Source organism: Dermochelys coriacea, chromosome 2 (genome assembly GCF_009764565.3).
Source record: "Dermochelys coriacea isolate rDerCor1 chromosome 2, rDerCor1.pri.v4, whole genome shotgun sequence".
NCBI classification, from domain to species: Eukaryota; Metazoa; Chordata; order Testudines; family Dermochelyidae; genus Dermochelys; species Dermochelys coriacea.
This window is the reverse complement of record NC_050069.1, coordinates 86,677,009-86,691,549: the sequence shown is the minus strand read 5'-3', so window position 1 is coordinate 86,691,549 and position 14,541 is coordinate 86,677,009. Positions and strand designations below refer to the sequence as shown.

The 14,541-nt window shown below is 42.7% G+C and overlaps 1 protein-coding gene across 6 annotated transcripts in view; it reads left to right on the top strand.

Moving 5' to 3' along the window:
- The window catches only part of MYOM1 (myomesin 1), a 139,493-nt gene that overhangs the window by 100,487 nt on the left and 24,465 nt on the right, over nucleotides 1-14,541 (top strand). For 5 of the 6 annotated variants that reach the window (XM_043508036.1, XM_043508037.1, XM_043508041.1 and 2 more), the window contains 4 exons: nucleotides 5,032-5,188; nucleotides 7,011-7,117; nucleotides 7,273-7,317; nucleotides 12,219-12,355. In XM_043508036.1, coding sequence (XP_043363971.1) covers nucleotides 5,032-5,188; nucleotides 7,011-7,117; nucleotides 7,273-7,317; nucleotides 12,219-12,355 — 446 coding nt within the window. The remainder of the gene's footprint in view (nucleotides 1-5,031; nucleotides 5,189-7,010; nucleotides 7,118-7,272; nucleotides 7,318-12,218; nucleotides 12,356-14,541) is intronic. The other variant, XM_043508038.1, reaches the window with a different exon arrangement.

Genomic DNA, 14,541 nt, shown 5'->3' with positions numbered 1-14,541 from the left:
TCAGCTGAGTTAGGCTTGTGGGGTTTAGTCTATGGGGCTATAAAATGGCAGTGTAGACGTTTGGGGTCACACTTAGAGCCCCGGTTTTGGGATCCCATGATGGGGGAGGGTTCCAAGTCAGTTGACATGAACCAGCTGTGGGTGTTTTATTGAAGTGTAGACCTACCCATAGAGTCCTATTGTTCTGACATTGGGTTATACACAATGAAAACAGAAAAACTCATGAAATAAGAATCAGATGAACATTTGTCCGAAAGTTTCCGCTTCCCTTTGAGGATTAATGCTTAGCCTTCAGACTGATAACACAAGCTTGTCATACAATAGCAACCCCCACACATCAAACAAGGAACCTCTCATATAATTTCAGTTCCAACAGAATGAGAATATAAGCAGTCATTCAGACCTGAGGATATTTTTTTACCACCTGCAAGGAGATTTAGCCTTGTAACTCCCATTAAGATCTATGATAGCTGCAGTAAGGTGTGTGTCTAGAGTCTTCGGGCCAAACTCAGCAGAGAACACCCACAGCCCTTAACTCTGGGGGCAGGGCTGTAGAGCTGCACCCTGGCTGTTATCCATATAGGACTCTTGTCTCAGGATTTCATTATTGCTCAGGGGCACAGAGCTGGGGTCAGATTCCAAGTCCACAAAGCAGGAGAGACAAGATTTGGCCCAACAAAGTTCTCAGGGAAGCTCAGGGCCAATTTATCTTGTAGTGACTTTGTTGTTGACCCATACTTTTAGCTCAGATCTGTAAATATGGTCTCTGCCAAACTACACTTCTTATGAAGAAGGTAAAGAAAAGACAAAACAAATCCCTCAAAAAGGCAAAAATCTGGTTAAAAATGCTTTCTCACTCAAACCATACAAATCTCAGGCACGATCATGACATTTTTAAAAACTGGTCTCAGATCTTCTGGAAAGAAATAATGTTGGCATTATTAAGATCGTGGATAGATGCAAAGTATTATTTTGGTCAAATGAGTCTGGAGAATTCCTGCATTTTGCAAATAGAATTGCAATGTTACTTTTGACGAATAAGTCAGAAATATCAGCAGGAGAGCAAGATCTCTAACCCAAGAGAAATAGAAACTTAAATAAATATACTGAAAGGAATTATTTCTGTCAGTAGGACTGGAGGCAATCTCCTGTTTCTAGCATCTGTGGGTAATATGGTCAAATATTTTGTATTTTTTGTTTCTATTTGCCAACTATGTACTTTTTGCCAACTTTTTCCTTATAATGTTTTAAAAGATAAAATAAAATAAAACAAAACAATTAGCCCAAACAAACAGCAAACCCCCAGACAAACCTATATCTTTAGCTATAATTTAGTCTTGATTTCATCAAAGTGATTTCATTGTGTGTGTTCTCCACAGAAAATCCCAGGGCTCTGAGGAGTATGCTTTAACCCTTTTTCAAATCTCATTGTGCCAGCCCCTAGCTCTGGTGCTGCTCACTGCAAAGCAGAATTAGGTCCCGATCCTGCAAAATCATCTGTGTGGGTAGACTATTGCACCTGCGTGAAGCACCATTAACTATAGTAGGACTCTGCCCAGACATAAAGGACTACCCACAGGTATCAGATTGCAGGATCAGGGCCTTACATCTCACCTATGTCTCCAGCTGAGGATTCTCCTTATGTAGAGCCAACACAGGGGCATATTTCAGAGTAGCAGCCGTGTTAGTCTGTATTCGCAAAAAGAAAAGGAGTACTTGTGGCACCTTAGAGACTAACAAATTTATTAGAGCATAAGCTTTCGTGAGCTACAGCTCACTTCATCGGATGCATTTGGTGGAAAAAATGCATCCGATGAAGTGAGCTGTAGCTCACGAAAGCTTATGCTCTAATAAATTTGTTAGTCTCTAAGGTGCCACAAGTACTCCTTTTCTTTTTACAGGGGCATATTGGAAGAGTGGTTTTTAGATGAGGTCCTGTCTAGAGTGCTGCTGTGCTCTGGCAATCTTCAGCTGCTGGAACAACTATTTGAGAGCTGTTGCAGCTAGGAGTAACTTAGAACAGGCTGCTCCAAGTTACACCAGAACTGGGGTTTGAGTGAGGGTGAACTGACCCACAGGCAACCCCAGGATCAAGGGCGCATAGAAGTAGCATTAAGTTGCTATTTCTTCCATACCACCTCAGTCCCTACAATAAGCCCAGCTTTGCCATACTCAAGAACTGAGCCCACTGTGGCAGTACATTTCTGCTGTTTCACCCTAGTCACACGCTATTATCCAGCCCAGTTATTGCAGCTGATCAACGGGCAATTTCCAACTGGACAGGAAGATTTTTGGCTGCATGTTTTGAGACGTTTAAAGCCAAGTTTCAGAAATTTAATTAAAATGCCCTGTTCACCCATTCTTCTGTCCAGCTCAATTTGAAATGATGTCAGTGACTCCAATCTTTCCAAATTGTCCACCTCATCAAGTTCAGTATAATGAAACTCTCAGAGAAATGGGGATAATTAATGTTTGATATCAGAGTCTCTGTCTTTATTATAATCCAGGTATTTCTTCCCCTATGGGGCCTTTAACTGAGACTCAAAATGAGATGTTGAAATCTCCATGTTATTAGGACAAGGGAAATTTGCCTGATATTGTTATGTCTATCTCTCCAATTTTTTTGGAGGTTTGGTGAATACCTCTGATAGATAAGACCAATAAACTAGAAACATGCTTTAGTTTCTTAGTGACCTGTTTAAGTATTTATGGAGAAGATGACATGATGGGATAACATGATTTTGGCAATTAATTGATCTTTAACTATTCATGGTAAATAGGCCCAATGGCCTGTGATGGGATGTTAGATGGGGTGGGACCTGAGTTACTACAGAGAATTCTTTCCTGGGTATCTGGCTGGTGAATCTTGCTCCCATGCTCAGGGTTCAGCTGATCGTCATATTTGGGGTCGGGAAGGAATTTTCCTCCAGGGCCGATTGGAAGAGGCCCTGGGGTTCTTTCGCCTTCCTCTGTAGCATGGGGGACGGGTCACTTGCTGGAGGATTCTCTGCACCGTGAAGTCTTTAAACCATGATTTGAGGATTTCAATAGCTCAGACATAGGTGAGAGGTTTATTGCAGGAGTGGGTGGGTGAGATTCTGTGGCCTGCATTGTGCAGGAGGTCAGACTAGATGATCATAATGGTCCCTTCTGACCTTAATATCTATGAGTCTATTTATGGTAGAGATTAAAGCAAAATGAGAAAAAATTAACTCATAAAAATGCACCCTGAGTTGTATAAACACCACCACTCCCAGATATATATGCTGAGTGGTAGTAGTAATATATAGTGAATGCAAGCTAATGAAGTGTCAAGCATATTGCCTTTTGAATCACTCTTATAGCAGAATTTTTGCACATTACCTACGCTGTCATCAAAAGAATCATACGCTAACAATCTGCAGTGGAAACAAACACTAATGACATATCAAATGGTGAATTTCCATATAATGGTTTACATTGGTAAATTTACAAACATCTTACTGCCCAGTAAGAGATATGTAGACCTCAGACTACATTTATCATTCACAGGTACTTTACATGTATTTCTGAACTGCATATAGCATTACAGAAAGGGCTGATAAATGATAATACTGGTATAGCAACAAATATTGATCTCTCCTTTTATTAAACATTTATGGCAAGCTATAAGCAATAAGACAGTCAGTTACATGTTCACAAACTACTTCATTACAAAGGAATGTGCTGCTGCTCACAGTAGTGGAGAAGCCATGTATAGTATTAGGATTGTGGGAACAAGACTCAAGAAATGTGCTGGAAATAAAGCATTTATTACTAACTTCTGGATACTCTGATGGGTTTTTGTGAATGAGGTCCTTTTCTTTAAAATATAACATTTTAGGGGGAAAGTATGTCATTGACATTTTAGGCAGTTCAAGACACTCTCACACTGAATAGTATAACATCAGACGCCTTTTTAAAGTATAAGGTCCAGTTCAGTTCAGAGCTGTGCAAAAACACAATGGATATTCTCCAAGTCCCCTTGAATGAACAGTGCTTCCAGTGACGATACCAAACAAGTTGTTAGAGAAAAATTACCTCCATATTTGACACAGGGGTAAAGAGCCAACTCTGCATCCATACAGAAAATGCAGTTCTCTTGGTTGCACAGCTATGCATGAAGAACAGATCCTAGGTATATTCTGGCCCTGGACTTGTTATTCCCCATTCAGTGCCCTTCCAGTGCATGCTGGATGGCCTTACCCTTACCGAGGCCTGCAGGAGTAGCAGGCAGTATTCAAAACCAGCTCTTGGTTTGAACCAAGTGTTGCACTTGGCTGCCCAATCACAAATACGCTCCCTACTGGTGTGCACAGGATGCGTCCCATAGGCCATTTCTGGGCAATATGTCAGACTCGATTAATCCAACATCTGTACGTGTGAATGAACTGCTGTGTATAACACCATTAGATGCACAAGTGAGTGCTGCTATGATGGTTCATTTGTGAAATTAATACGAACTCTTAATTTCCTATTCACCCCTCCACCTTTCCCAAGTATACTCTTGTGTACATGGCATGAACTTGTATTTTACTAGAAAATTAGAAGTTTTCCTTATGTAAAGAATGCAATGAATATCCCTTACTGTCTAAGGTATTACTTTTACAATATTTTCAACGTTTAATGCATTTTAATGGACTTGCATTTGTTCCTGTTCAGTTTTTCCAGTGCATTTAATTTTATTTTTAAGCCTGAGATAAGGCTTCTTTCAGCCCCGGGACCAATGCTGCAATCTTCATGTATGCATAGTCCTTAATCATGTGCAAGTAATCTTATTGCCCTATGTACCCTTTTTAATTTGTTCATTACTTCAGTGGAATTATGCACCTAGATAAAGACTCTTGTCATGAGTAAAGGATCAAGGACACAGGCCTGTTGCAGCAGCTTATGTATGAGCAAAAGGAAGGAAAGGGCTTTGCTTAATTTACCTTAATTTGTGAATGATGTGCATGCAAATAATTTATGCTGCTTTCTATTAAAAAGTAGACATGCTTTGTTTTGATCTTCCAGGAACTAAAGAAGTGGAAGTAGATGTGGATGATAACGGAGTCATTTCCCTGAACTTTGAATGTGACCAGATGTCTTCAGACTCTAAGTTTGTCTGGTCCAAGAATTATGAACCAATTGAGGATGAATCTCGATTAGCCTTTGACACCAAAGGCGGAAAGTAAGGAGCCTTGCTTATAGCAACTCTGTTATGTTTATAAATCCTAGGAATCACAGAAATCCATCCCTTTGGAGGTGGACCTCACCAAGATTATTCATGCCTTTGTCACTGGAAGGTTAGATTATTACAGTGCTGTCTACATCAGAGGCCACCTTCAGACTATTCAGAAATTGCAGCACACACACAATGATGCATCCCACTTGTTTAAGCAGTGCTTCTCATAAAGAGCACATTACACTTGTGCTCTCTGACCTGCACTGGCTACCAGATTTGCAGGTGCAATTTAGTATTTTTTAACATATTTAACCTAAATTGTTTTGGTCCTCACTGCTTCAAAAACTTTCCCATATTATATTGCACTAGTTGCAGTCTTTTGAGTTGCTGGAGCAAACAACACTCTGGGTTGATCAGGAGGGAGCTGGTAGTGGGGCATTCTCAGTGAATATTGGAACATTTTTGTTCACCAGACCCCAGATTTGGTGACTTTCAGGGTGGTCTGGATCCCCTGTTTCCCCAGCTTTTTCTAGGGAGGAAGGAGATGCAATTATACAGGTGCAAAAGTAACATATATGGGAGAAGAAGTAGATGTATGAGCCCTGCCAACTGTAGCACCTCAGAAACCATGTGACATTCCCCTCCCTGTTTATAGCATCCGTAACATATCCCTTACATCTCACATGAAAACGAAATCCAGAGAGATGTTTCCTAGAACCAGCCTGTATTTACCATACTGCCAGCAATGTAGAGGTATCCATGCATATTGGATGCCTTTCTGACATCTTTATTCCATCTCTTATACACTCTACCCTGCAGGCTCCCATTTCACTTCCCTGCAGGACTAAGCTAGACTTATTCAGATCTTTCATGTACCAGATACACAGTCTGTGGGGTTCAACATGTATGGTAAAACCATGGGATATACCCAATGTGACAGGGTCAGGCCAGATGGCTACAAAAGAGTGGTCAAAGGTAGATACATTAGTTCCAGGTTAAGCAGGTCCCTTTTCCCTGGGGAAGATAACAGGGACTATTCCAGAACACTAAGGAACTTTCTAGAACAAATTAAGGCAGGCAGGCTAATTAGGACACCTGTAGCCAATTGGGAAGCTGCTAGAATTAATTAAGGCTAATCAGGACACCTGGTTTAAAAAGGCTGTCACTCCAATTAGTGAGGTGTGTGCATAAGGAGCTAGGAATGAGAGGACGTGCTGCTGGAGGAGAGAGGAGTACAAGTGTTAACAGACATCAGGAGGAAGGTCCTGTGGTGAGGACAAAGAAGGTGTTGGGAGGAGGCCATGGGGAAGTAGCCCAGGGAGTTGTAGCTGTCACACAGCTGTTCCAGAAGATAGCTAGATAGCTGCAGTCCAGAGGGCCCTGAGCTGGAACCTAGGGTAAAGGGCAGGCCCGGGTTCCACCCAGATCTCCCAAGTCTGGACCTAACACAGGAGGTTCCACCAGAGAGGAAGGTCCCTGAGCTGTTCCCTGACCCACATGGTGGATCAGAAGAAACTGCAGGAATTGTTCTTACTCTTTTTTTTCCCATGCTGGCCAGTGATGAGGTTATCTGAGTGAATGGCAGGTTTGAGCCACGAAAGTGGCAAAACTGAGGGCTACTGTGAATCCCTGAGGTGAGAAAAATCCGCCAATAAGCACAGGACCTACCAAGGTAGAGGAGGAACTTTGTCATACCACTTTTTCACTGGTTATGTCCCATACTCTCATGCTCAGCCAGAGCCACAGCACCCACTAGTAGGGGCAAAAGGGAGGTGTTCTGATTCAGGGTTTTGATTAAGGCTTTTAATCAAAATGTTTTTGTCTGAAGGTCAAAAGCTGCTTTTAAAGATCTTGGGGAAGATGATTTGGGCATTTACTCTTGTGCTGTCACGGACACTGATGGAGTTTCATCAAGCTACACAATAGACGAGGAAGGTAAAGACAAAACCTATTTTTTACAATGCCTACTTTATTGTTCACATCTCACTTCTTCTTCTTCTGCACTACGTGAAAAAGTATGAGAATCTGTGATCATTATAACTGGTAAAACAGAAATGCAAACATAACATTTCTTTTTAAAATTTTTGTAGAGATGAAACGCCTGCTTGCTCTCAGCCATGAGCGCAAATTCCCAAGTAAGTGAAATGAGCGTCCTCATAGAAGAGATACTGGCATGCAGTGTGAAGAGTTCTGGGATGTATATTACAGAGTCCCTGCCAGCATCCGCCGCTCTGCTGGTTCACAAGAAAAGCATGCAGTGTGTGAAGCTGAGGTCATGGTTTCTACTAGTCAGTCTTTCAATTATTACCAGTATATTAACGTATTAAGTGATGCCTTTGCTGCTTATTTAGATGCTGCTCTCTAGCTGTACAGTATAGTCCATATATTGGATGTGTAGTAAGCATCCCAATGGATTTGTTTTTTCTGGAGCACTGAACTTTACACTTACTCAGATCCCTATAAAAAGAAAAGGAGTACTTGTGGCACCTTAGAGACTAACAAATTTATTTGAGCATAAGCTTTCGTGAGCTACAGCTCACTTCATCGGATGCATCAGATGTAGCTCACGAAAGCTTATGCTCAAATAAATTTGTTAGTCTCTAAGGTGCCACAAGTACTCCTTTTCTTTTTGCGAATACAGACTAACACAGCTGCTACTCTGAAACCTGTCAGATCTCTATGAGTTGCCAAGCCAGTGTGAGAGTTTATAATTTTTTGCCCCTTTAACTTTAGCTGGCAACATTACTGCAATGTAAGTTAAGACCAGATATGAGGCAAACAAAACATCACAGCAAGTCCAGCTACAATGCGCCATCTGCACAGGAGTTTTCCTTCTGAACTTCCCCACCTTCTTCTTTTTCTGTTACTGTAGACAACCTGACCATTCTTCCTGTTACCCAGGTTTGTTCCTTGGGGGCTATATCTGATGATTCCCTCTCCTTCTTGCCACATGTTTTATTTATCACTATACTACTCCAATTTTAAGCTGGTGCAATACCACTGTTTTAAACAGAGTCACAATGGTATATAACAGGAGTAACACAATGGTGAATCCAGTCCCATATATCCAGGTCATGTCTAAATCTTGCCATATCTTCCTCCACTACATTTCTAAGCTCTGACTATTCCTCTCAATCCCAGTAGCTAAAGTTCTTGTCCATCACCTCCTACCTCTATCTCAGCTACTGAAAACTCCACCCCTCCTGCTTTATACCCACATTTTTTGCACTCCTCCAGTCCATCCAAACCGTGACCACTAAAATGGTCTTCCTGGCCTATCAGTCTGACCACAACATCTCTCATTCTGAATCCCTCTACTGCCTTCCTTTTCTCCACCACTTCAAGGCCCTACACAACTCTACTCTGGTCTATATATCCAACATGGTCTCTTATTGTGTCACCCACTGGCCTTTTCTGATCCAGTGAGCCCAACCTCCATGTCCCACTTGTTTGTTTCTTTCCCAACAACCTCCATGACTTTTTCTATGCCATTCCCTGCACGTGGAATGACCTCTCAAACCCCACAATCTGCTACCTTCTCATCATTAAAATCTCTTTTTAAGACTTACTTCTTCCATGATGTCACCAAAAGCAAGTCAACAATATTATTAATTTATAATAAAATCAGCAACAAAAATAAACTCCTAATTGCACCTTCATACCCAAAGTTAGTAACCACACAATTGTATTCCATCACCCTTTGCCCTTCTTCACCCCATACCTTCTCTGTTGATTTTTCCTCCCAACTGTGTCATGTTTCATATAAGAGTGTGAATTCTTCAAGGCAGAGACCCCATCTTTCCCTTTGTATTGTCAGGTACCCACCATATTTCTAGGCACTGTAAAATATTAAATAACAATAAGATGAGTTGTATCTGTAAATGCTGAAGAGAGGAGAAAACAGTAATGAGACCCCCCTCGGGTATATGAGGAGCTTCAGTCTCATCTCTCAAACTATTTTTACAAGCACTAACAAAGTTAGTAATGTACATGAAAATTAATCACTAGAACTTGCATGTTCAACTTAAACACTTGCATGTTAGTTCATTTAAACATGCTTAGTGCTTACTTTTAACACATTTAACTTGTGTTCAGAAACAACTACAGCTGGCAAGTTTATTAGTAAGTGGGCTGCTTGAGTACTCCGCACAAAAGGTATGTCTACACAGCAAAGAAAAACCCGTGGCTGGTCCGTGCCAACTGACTCGGGCTCACATGGCTCAGGCTGCAGGCCTGTTTCATTGCTCTGTAGATTTCTGGGCTTGGTCTGGAGCCTGGCTTTTAGGACCCTGCACGGGGGAGGTCCCAGAGCTTGGATTCCAGCCCAAGCCTGGAAGTCTAGACAGCGGTGAAATAGCCCCTCAGCCCAGGGCCATGAGCCTGAGTTGGCTAGCACAGGCCAGCCATGGGTTTTTCTTTGCTGAGTGGATATACCCTTACTGAACACAGACAATGCATGAGTGCAGTAGCTGCACAGGGCCAACGAGAAGGATGGGAAAGTCCCCTGTATCGCTGCTCTTCAACTTGGTATCTGCTGAAGGAAGTTTAATCAGGTGCTTGTGATAAGTTAAGACTCTAAACAGAATAGGCAGTAAAACTCAGAAGCAGATTGCTAGAAGTTTCCAATACAGCTGCCAGTTAGTGCTTCATAATACGGACACATTTTTAAATGAACAGTTTTGATGGGAAGCGCACGGACTCAGTCTTGTTAGTCTTGTGGACTGGGGAGTGACTTCTTTTCACAAAAGAAGATGCCTTTAGCTTATTTTAGTCCTTTACAAAACAGCCTCTGGGAAGCTTTGTTTTTTTCTTTCCATTTTAGGCTAAGATATTCATAGTTAATTACATACAAATCAAGTTAAGAGTTTAAAATTGCCACAAACCTGACAGTAAAACAAAAGCAGCACAGCCTAATTTCTTCATTTACACCCACTTCCTATTGCAAACACTGGTACATCTGGCATTTCTCTCCTTTTGTTTTTAGAGATTAAGTAAAATCCAAGCTACCTCTCATTTATCATAGTAAGTGAGGAAGCTTTTTACAGCACCATTGCACTAACATGCAGGAGTCAAAATGAGGGGAAAGTGGTGGTGCTCTGCTCGTGTTCCAGTTGCCATAGCCAATCCCCAATTACTCCATTTCTACCACCTTCCCCTTTTCCTGATAGCTACTGCCCATCCTCCTTCCCCTTTTGGCTATTCCCTCATTTCCCTACCTATCAGATGTCTTCAGGTGGGGAAGAAATGAAGAGGGTTCCCTGCTACTCAGGACAAGGGTGTGTGTGCACATGAGACAGACAGACAGAGCAGTCTCATGTGAAGAACGAAGCCTCCACATGTGCTTCACAGCCTGATTCAGAGCAGATTGGAAGGGCTGGGAGGCAGCCACTTTCATGCATCTTGCCTGCTCCAGAAGGTGCGCTAGGGCTCTGGGAGGAGCAAGCAAGTGAAGAGGTGAAAATCTTTTAAAGGAGCCATTTCTGCGTGTGAGAAGTGGGAAGAAAAGTGAAAATGATGTCAGTTTCACTCTCTGCTGCTGGCAAGTGGAGCTGAACAATGCAGAGGACGAAGGAAAAATGCCAGACTAGCCCTGCTATAAACAGGTTAATATGCCTTGCAGTACAACCTTGTATCTTGACAGGCTTCAGAGTAGCAGCCGTGTTAGTCTGTATTCGCAAAAAGAAAAGGAGTACTTGTGGCACCTTAGAGACTAACAAATTTATTTGAGCATAAGCTTTCGTGAAGTGAGCTGTAGCTCACAAAAGCTTATGCTCAAATAAATTTGTTAGTCTCTAAGGTGCCACAAGTACTCCTTTTGTTTTTGTGAACCTTGTATCTGAAACAGTTTCACAACCCAGAGTTGTGCTGTTCATACTTTAGGTATTCTGTTTTACAGTATAGTATGCTGTTATTTATTGTTGTTGAGTCCTTTATTGTTGTTGATACCTCCACCAATATCTATATGGTAGGAGAGTTTCACATTTAGTTCTACAGCCATTACCAGACTATATAAACAAATGAAAAGACTCTCCCTCTGATTGTCTCACAAAGATGTTTGTAGATCCATCTCAGTAGCTCTGGGACAATGTCACACCCTTCCATGAATACACTTTACAGTATTCTGACAGATGAAAAACAATGACTCACTAATCAGACTACAAATCTGACATGTCCTTATTATATTTTGGGAGTTTCTCATATACTTATGCTTGTATATGCTGTATACCTATAGGAGGGTAGAGAAGTGTTCACGTACTGTTTGCATAGCTCTGTGAGTCTAAGTAAAAAATCAGTGGGAGCTAGTTAGATGTTCAACACCTTTGAAAAATGACCAGGTCTAATTGATTGATTGTGTTTTCCAAGTAAGCTAAAGCCTAAGGAAAAGTTAGAATGAAAATAAGATGAAGACTTGAACTTGTCAATAATGGGAAAACTAAAACCATGGCTAAATGTCCTGTGACATAAATGGCTACAATGCCATTCAATGGAGTTGACCCTGCTTACATCAGCAATGAATGTGGCTCGTAATGTCAGTGTTTCTTTTTGACAACTGAGTGTACTGCTGAAATTTTTGGCATGATGTGACACACATGATCAATTCTAGGAATGAAGGACCAACGTGGGGTTCAGCTGTTTACTTTCTGATTACCTTTGAAGACAAGACCTTGCAGGCTGTTTTTTTCTGCTGAGTCATTTTGACATTTTATTATAACATTACAGAGTGAGTCATAAAGCATGGTTCTTTCTGGGCCATATACACTCACTGCATGCTGCAGAGATATGTTCAGTTTACCTTTGAGACAGATTTTTCTTTGAGTTAGAATAGAGCAGCATCAAATATAACTCAAATGCTGAATATTTCTAGCTCTACACAACCCTAGTGACCCTGAACAATAGAATAACTACACAGAGGGTGGGGGAAGATGCACACTTCCATAAATACTACACATATCAATGGGTGTATTTTTGACAATGGAAAAGAACAGTTGTGAAACATAGGAAAGATTCTCTTCAGTCTTTTCTTTCCTTTTCGTAGCTGTCCCTCTTAAGTCTGAGCTGGCAGCTGAACTTCTGGAGAAGGGACAAGTGCGATTCTGGCTGCAGGCTGAAAAGCTGTCTGGCAATGCAAAGGTCAACTTTGTATTTAATGACAAGGAAATTGTTAATGGAGAGGTATGACTTTTATTGCTTATGGTTTTCTGACTTTTATAAGCAATGAGTATCAATGTTCCAGCTAAGCACTTTGAATATAATCAGACCTCACTACTCTAATGCATTTACATGGAAAACATAACGTGATTGAAAACATCAGTATAAAGATTGTGCCCATAGTCTGAGCTGTGGTTGAGCACTGCTGGATGCAGTTCAGGAGGTGCACTTAGTGTGGCTTTCTGCCACCAACAGAGACAATACATAACTGTGGATAGTGGGGGAGGGCACAACTAAACAGTTCTGTGGGGGGCACGTGACTGCCCCATGTGTTACCTCTGCCTCCACTCCCTGAAACTTGGTATATATGTAGACAACATACACTAGCACGTACCTCCTCCTTCTCCTGCTCTCTGTCCTGTGAGTGTCCAACCCCCTGCAGAGCTTGCAGGCATCCCTCCCTGCCTGTGTTCAAAACAAGACCAACAAAAGGAGCAACACAGTTGGGAGGCACAGTCCTCCACGTGCCATCAGGGTGGGATGGTGCATGGGGGCTGGATCGTCTCAGTGAACAAGAAGTTGGAGAATTATCAGTCACTTTTTGTTGGCGGGAGGAATATGACACCACCAAATTGCCTTCTCCTTGATAGGCACATTGAAGGCTACTGCTGTTTCAGTGCACCCCCAGGAGCAGAAAGCTGCTGCTGGGAGTGCATTGGTGCAGCAAGCAGCAGCAACAGCAGGGTCCACCCCTCTATCCCACTCTGCCCTCCAGTCTTCTTCCCCTCACTCACCTCCAAGGCTCTTGGGCTGGATGGGGCGCCACCTGAGCTGCCTGGCGCTGAGCACCATGTCACAGTTCCTCTTCCCGATATCGAAGATGTCCCCCTCACTTACCTCAGTGGGCAGTCTGCAAAGCAGGCAGCAGGAAGTGCTGTGACTCCAGCAGCAGGGAAGAAGCAGCCGCATGTACCGCCGGGGAGCTCAGCTCACAGCCAGCACAGTGCCCTGCTGCTTCCTCCCTCCCCACACTGTATGGACACATGGTGAGTGCCACCACCAGCGGGAGCCGCTGTTGAGCATCCTGGCAAGAGGCAGCCCAAGAAATCTGGTGAGGCCCACAAGTGAGACAGATTTTTGTTACCAATCTGCTTGGCGCGTCAGGTGATCAGGCTGAAGCCACAGGATCGTTTGGGGAGGAGATGACAAAACACCAAGTATTTGAATTTTAAAGCTTTATTGATAAAATAATAAAGTAACAGTGGAGAGTAATGGGTGCTTCCCATGTTACTTATAGGAAGGAAGAAAGCATTAATGCCCCAAACCCTAACCCACTTTCAAACTTACACCTGCACTACCCAAGGCTGGCCAGGCCTGGGTATAACGTAAGAAGAGGAGGAGGAGGGGTGGACGGGAGTTCTGTTCTGTGCACACAGGTTGTCCAGGGTTTGCTGCCAATCTCTGAATTGCTTCAGCTCTCAGGAGGGTTTTAAGTTTTGGGCTTCTTTGGGGGTGTTCCATTCCGTGACCTCTGTTCCTGGTGCTTTTTGTGCCAGTTTAAACTGGCTTTTTTTTGGTTTTTTTTGCTTTTTCAAAACACAATGGCTTTAGGGATGCGAAGCTCTGCTCCCCCCCCTCATCATCTCGCCTGTATTTTTCTTCTCTGTGGCCCTGGTTTTCTCATGGCTGGCTGTGGCTGGGTGAGAGAGAAACTTCTCGTCTAGCGCTGTGACCTTGTACTGGAGCCAGCATTTTATCATTAAACTAAGGTTGCTAGCTGCAGTGTTAAATTAACCCATTCTCTGCTCTCTTTCTCCTTCCCCCTTTGGCCTCTTGCAGCCTGCAAAAGAATCTTCCACTCCCCACTCACAACTTTGACCTTCCCCAAAATGCTTTGCAATGCTTGCAACAGTGTTAGCAACATGCAGCGCTGATTTGCCTTCCCCAGGTAACCCCTGAAGTTGTAACACATGTCCCCCCACCCTAATCACCTCTGGCCACCTTTGTGGGCATCCAGATTCTGTAAGCAGCTAGGGAGCATTCCAGTCCTCAGAATAAGGCAGTCCTGTAATTTAGCTACTGTCCATATCCCTCTGTAGGCCATTCCAGGGAGACCAAAATTCACAGAGCGCAGTGCATTCAAACCACATCCCCACATTTCCTCACCCATGTCCCCACCCCCTGAATTCTGACTACACCACTGACCAAAG